The 6,423-nt window shown below is 29.5% G+C and overlaps 2 protein-coding genes across 3 annotated transcripts; both read left to right on the top strand.

Annotated features, from left to right (window-relative positions):
- The first annotated feature begins 297 nt into the window (after positions 1-297).
- Kaz1-ORFB lies at positions 298-4,261 on the top strand. Of its 2 annotated transcripts, XR_012412924.1 has the most exons (4): positions 298-478; positions 765-1,127; positions 1,194-1,312; positions 1,387-4,261. XR_012412924.1 is itself a non-coding variant. In XM_073987065.1 (3 exons), exons 1-3 carry the CDS (start codon positions 457-459, stop codon positions 1,232-1,234), a joined length of 426 nt encoding a protein of 141 aa, XP_073843166.1. In that variant the 5' UTR covers positions 299-456; the 3' UTR covers positions 1,235-4,261. The 2 variants fall into 2 exon arrangements, 1 of the variants encoding a protein (XP_073843166.1); XM_073987065.1 differs by having other exon boundaries at positions 299-478; positions 1,194-4,261.
- Positions 4,262-5,227: 966 nt separating this feature from the next.
- LOC141404084 (uncharacterized) lies at positions 5,228-6,124 on the top strand. The gene is made up of 2 exons (XM_073987364.1): positions 5,228-5,380; positions 5,725-6,124. Exons 1-2 carry the CDS (start codon positions 5,350-5,352, stop codon positions 6,009-6,011), a joined length of 318 nt encoding a protein of 105 aa, XP_073843465.1. The 5' UTR covers positions 5,228-5,349; the 3' UTR covers positions 6,012-6,124.
- The last annotated feature ends 299 nt before the right edge of the window (positions 6,125-6,423 follow it).

Genomic DNA, 6,423 nt, shown 5'->3' on the forward strand with positions numbered 1-6,423 from the left:
GTTTTACCTTCAACTCAAAATTAAACAGAAAAAAAAAACTAAAATCCCCTTTTTGTGTGTATGAGTAGTTTTATACGGATGCATATGGTACGCAGAAGACCTTTTCGTTTGCTTTTCTGCCGAAAGGTCTCAATCTCAGATTGTTACTTGCTTTGATATGAATATGGAGAGACAATAAACACATATGTGGAAGCAACTTGATGAGATTCAGAGAAGAGATGTTCGTGAACTTATCAATGTCAATGCTGACTATTTTAAATAAGTATTGGTTGGTTCTTTGTTTTGTTATTTTTGAGAAACCACAGATGTCGAAGCAACATTGAAATAAAAATTTAGTCATATTTTAGATTTTGTGATATCAGTACATCTATTGGAGAATCGATTCAATCCAACGTTCTTAGAGTAGTGCACTTTAAGGAGACAAGTGTAGAAGTCGTTATATTACAATATAACATCATGAAATTGTTTCTAAGTGTTGGTAATAAAAAGTTGATACATATGATAAATTTATTATGACAAAAACAAAAAAAAACGATCGTAGCAAAACACACAAACATACATAGTTTGAAATAACTTTACTTACTTTTTGTTTAAAGAATTGTTTTGGTAGAAAAAACTCTAATGAGATAAAGTTTTCAAAACATTTCAAAACTAATTTCGTGGACAAGTTTCTTGCAGAAAAAAACATTGTTTAATATTTCATTTCATATCGTTTAACATGCAAAACATTGGTCCTTAATTTATTTAAAAATTTCGTTTTTAAGTTTTTCTAGCTTTGCTACATACTCAGGGGTTTGCCAAACCTCAAAGGCAATTCAGCAATATGGAACGTTTCTTTCCGCAACAATTTCCTGGCACAGGGAATAATCGAAATCCTTTTTTACCAACGAACAATAACAACCAAGGAAACGTAGGCAATAACAATAATATGGGTAATGTTGCAAATAACAACAATGGAATTGCATCGACAACAGCTGCTCCGAATACTCCAACCACAGCATCGCCACAATATCTGTTATGTCTGCAGAGTTGTCCATCAACAATGGAATATAATCCTATATGTGGTTCGGATAACGTAAATTATCACAATAGCGGTCGCTTAACATGTGCCCAAAGATGTGGTAAAAGTATGTGAAAATATCAGCGGTCTTGTCATTTGAATTTCTATAGTGAATACTTTCGTATACTTTCAGATGTGTCCGCTTTACGTTCTGGAATCTGCAATCCGTCATAAAAAGGGCATATCCTTTTGAAACCGTATATTTTATATATAAATTATTTAAAAATTTGGAGACTGTTTCTGTACTATGTTACTACTATGTATAAATTTGTAGTTTGAAATAAATATCAAAATTATCAGTCTGAAAATTTTGATATTTATTTCAAACTACTAAATGTTTCAACTAAACTACTAATATGTTTCAATTGAAATGAAAAAATTTACCTTGCTAATAACCGAAATAAATTATATACTTAATAATTTATAGTTTCGGCTTCTTTTCTCTACTCGTAGACATATACATATGAAAATTATTTGTTTTGATTACGTATATTGTTTTATTTTTTAAAGACATATGTATGTACGATTTCCAAAGAGGTTAACATGTCAAGATTCGGCCTATAAACAGATAACAAAAATAAAATCGAATGATCATTTGAACAATATCATTGAAAATGTTGTGGTTTTGTATATTATTCATAGTTCGACCGAAAACTTGATATGTATTTATAAACAAACCGCGAACAGGTTTATATTTGATACAAGTCTCTTTGAGAGGAGTTTATTGCATTAGAACAACTTATTTGGCTTAGAGATTCAATCAATAAATTTTCAAGAGCTATTTATCAATTGTTTCGTATTCTCGAAGTTATCCCATTTATACATATGTATGTATGTATATGGTTAGGTTAGGTTGAGAAGTGGGGGGATACAAAATTGCCACATGTCCGTATGAGAACATTAGGGCTATAACCAAAAAAATACCACGCCAGTACCATATGCAATATTGTCCTGATAACGAAAACGCATGTTTTAGTTCGATTCGGTAAAAAAAATTTTCGCATCGACTGCGATTACTAGAGCCCTTTTGATATTTTTTCCAAAGACATAGAATTGTAAAGACTGGAAAAGATGCATAATGCAAATATGTTTATGAAACAAAGTATATAAACATTTTATCAACAAAAGGGGTATGTTAAAGATAAAAACCCCATTAAAGCGCAATTCGACTTATACAAATTGTAGGAAAGTTGGAGTCAAAATTGTATTCCATAGCAGTTTCCAGTTCATTGAATATGAACTAAGCGGTTAAAAACGCCTGAAATTGTTAACTACTTAAAAGAATGTTGTTGTGATATCGTAACAACAGAGCTTAATTCCAACTATTGACAAATGTTAACAATTGAGTTTTCCAATCTTAATGTATTTACATCTTTTTTTTTCTATTTAAATGTTTAAATTTGCTCAGTTTGAATAAATATTTATTGAAAACAAATACGAATCTCACAGGTAAAGTCATTAAAAACAGTCTGTAACTTTCGCGAATTCGGTACAATAAATATTAACATAAAATTCACGATTTTATAGATAAAAACAAAAAATTTCAATATTGTTAAGGTTTCATTAAATGCTCTGAAATATCGCGATTTGATAACAAATTGGTGCAGAATGGTTTGATATTGATTTTAAATTAGATTAAAACTACTAATAAGTTATTACGAAAAGCGTATATGTCGTTATAACAAATAAAATTAAATAATACATTATTGAACTTCAATGCATTTGGTGCGGAAACTTTTTTCGCGATAGAGAAAAAAATGACACCGCATTTCATAGTAGTTTTTCATGCTCTACACTGCTATGGGTGGTATTTTTGATTTTTGCAAAAATTGCAAAAAATTTATAACCCTAATGAACATACACTTAACCCAGAGTAGGTCTGTTGCTCTATCTGCGGGGTCTGGAGAAAATGATATTTATATTATATAAATAACTGAAAATGATATTTATATATAACTTCGCAAGTAAAAAGTGCAAGTACTCAGCAAGTTCTCAGTAGCTTCTCTCCACTTATTTAACTCCCTCGAAGCTAAAAATTTACAGAATGTTATCGAACAACAACTTGCAAATACTTGCAAGAAGTCAGCTGATTTGACAAACAAGAAGTTTGGCGGATAAGAATTAATTTAACAATCGAAATTTTTTCCAAAATTTGTTTAATTATCCATTGCTACAAAAATAATTCTCTATCCATATCATAAATCAACGGCTGGCCGTCCACATAGTGTTCCTCCTTCTCTTATCTTTTTTATCTTGTAATTATTTTAATAACCAAATGGGGTAAGTGCACCTAATGTCGGCATGTACCAGTAGTCGGCACCTTTTGAATTTGAACTCAAATAACTAAAAATTAAGAAAACAAAATAGAAAAAATAATCTTAAAAACTCTTCAACAATATTGTCAGCTAACTTTATATAAAATTTCATTGAGCTAGGACCAATTATTATGTCGAAATTTAAGTTTTTGTCAGGGAGGGTTTTTCACCACAAACGAAAATGCATGTTTCTTAAGAAAAAAATTGTGGAGATGTTAACCTTATAAGCTCTGTAATTATTTTAAAATGAAGAAATTTTCCGCAATATTTTTGTTATATAGGGTAAGTGCACCAATAGTCGGCACTTTAAGAGTTTGCCTAACTTCAATCCTTCGCCATTCCGACACAATTTGGCCAATTGCAATGAAATAAAGCTTATTTGCTTCGAAATTTAGTTTACTTTCCGATGACATAAAGAAATTTTGAATTATTTCTTTTAAAACTTGTGAAATTTGCGAATTTATTAGAATAGTGCTTTTTTGCTAGTAGTCGGCACCATTTTCCAATAGTCGGCATCACATGTTCCAATAGTCGGCACCTTGCATTTTTGTATATAAATGTTCTTTTTTATTATTTTAAATAACAAAAAGCATACTTTTACACAAATAATACATATTTCAACCGATATTGCTTTAAAAAAATAAATAAAATAAAGATTTTGTTAACATTTGGAATTCATTTAAAATTGTTAGTTTTATATTTGTTTTTAACATAAACGAAATTACTTGAAAGGTCAGTAGTATCTACAGTATTAGTTCATATTTCAAATAATTTTACATCATAAAAGTAAAACAATTGTAAATATATTGCTTAAATAAATTATTTGGTGCTATAGTCGGCAACTATTACCCAATTGCCGGCATGACACAAATGTACGCACTTCAAACCATGCCTAAATCACTAAAAAATCATTATTTTAATCAAACTATTTTTATTAATTAGACTTTAAAGTAATTATTTAACATTTTTGTACAATTTTGAGCTAAAAATAACGGACAAATCGGGTGTTTTTCATCCCATGCCGACTTCTGGCAAACTTTACATTTTGTTGTCCCTAAAGTCGGCATCGGCAAAAAGGCCAGAATTAAAATAATTTTTTAATAATTTATTTTTCTAAAGTGTTCTTTTGACTATTCTTTACGAAAACAACAATAATTTTGTAAAAGTTTTTTAAATTTTAATATAATTACAGACATTATTATGTTGACGTATCCACTAATTTTTTCTTAAGAGACATGCATTTTCGGTTGTTGTGAAAAACGCTCACTAACAAAAAGCTAAATTTCGATATAATAAATGGTCTTAGCTCAATGAAATTTTACACATAGTTAGCTGAGAGTATTGTTAAAGCCTTTTTGATATTATTTTCATATTTTGTTACAGAAATTTTGAGTTATTTAAACTCAAATACGAAAGATGCCGACTACTGGTACATGCCGGAGATAGGAGCACTTACCCTAGGTAGAGAACAGTAAAAAGAACACTTCAGAAAAATAAATTTTTAAAAAATATTTATAATTGTGCAATTTTTGCTGATGCCGACTTTAGGGACAAAAAAATATAAAATTTGCATACATATATATGTATATACATATATATGTATATACTTTTATCAATTATTTAGTACTTTCGAAACCATCCCTATTAACAAATATGTTCTTCGCATTTTGTCATAATTATCTTGTCTTTATAACCAGAACGACTGGTGTTTGTCCAACCCAAAAATTACCATATTTATAAAAAATGATCCACCATGGCATCCCTACGTTTTAATCTCTGTTTATTAATGAATTTCAAGATTATCTCACTGCTTTGTTTTCGTATTCTTTAGGATAGACAATAATTTCATTTGAATTGCGATTCAAAAATATATTTCAGTCAGAGATTTAGTACGAAACTATTGCCTCGACTATAAAGATCATCTGTATTTTTAAAAGAGACAACAAAGGAAATTTTGGCGAGTTAAGCTTAACAATGCTACGGTCACGACTAATTTTCTCATTCGGTATGTGTACTAATGTTGTTTATATTCGGAAACAATTCCAAGAAAACTCATTAAATTCTTGACTTTTTTAATATATGTATGTATACATTCATGCGATTCATGTAATACATAGCCCTCAAATCTCAATACAAATTCTGGAATACTATTAATAAAAGAAAAAAGCTTAATGCAACTCGTAGTTTTCAGCAGAGAAAATTAACAGAATTTTTGTCATTTTAACAGAATTTTTCGGAACTATTTCAGTAAATATAAAACGACCAATGATTTAGTTAATATCTCAAAATTAAATTAAATATTAAAAATTAATGTAAAAAATTATGTTTTCTCGTCCATAAAACAATTAGCATTCCTTTTGAGCTATACGTTGGCATTTCCAGACTCTCGAAATCCTAATTTGGAATATGAAATTATAAATCCCAGAGCCCCACAACTGAATGATAAACCTGTCCTACAACCCATTGCTACAACTCAACGACCGGTAATAATCAATACGCCACCGCCCCCACCAAAAGATTCCAAAAATTTCGTGTACAACCCAGTGACAAAAACTTGGACGCAGTTGAAAAAAAATGATCCGTTGCCTAATGAAGATGTCCTTGTTTGGAATCAAAGTAATGATAAATGGTTGTAGCTCGTGTGTAAATAGTATATATAAATAACATACATGTCTGTATACATTTGATGTGTTGCGTAGATAAATATGTATGTATCTTGCATGCTAAATAAACTAATTAGTTAAACAAATGTATGTGCATACATATATGTATATGTATATTGAGTTTGATTTGATATCGATTAAAAACCGATGACCGATGAATATCGTTTAAAAAGAATATTTCTGCGTGGGCTAAAATTTAATTGACTAGATTGAAAAAATGTTCTTTCAGGAACGGATGAAGCTCCACAGAGAATATAATGTCAAAGAGTTATTAGCGAATGCTTTTCTCAATACGGGAAATTTGTTTCAACGGGTTATACAACAACATTACTTTATTTTTAAAAATATTAACAACTAAGCAAACACCACTTTAATATAAATAATA

The sequence above is a fragment of the Musca autumnalis genome, unplaced genomic scaffold (assembly GCF_047663935.1).
Source record: "Musca autumnalis isolate F117 unplaced genomic scaffold, ASM4766393v1 scaffold_4, whole genome shotgun sequence".
Classification (NCBI taxonomy): Eukaryota; Metazoa; Arthropoda; class Insecta; order Diptera; family Muscidae; genus Musca; species Musca autumnalis.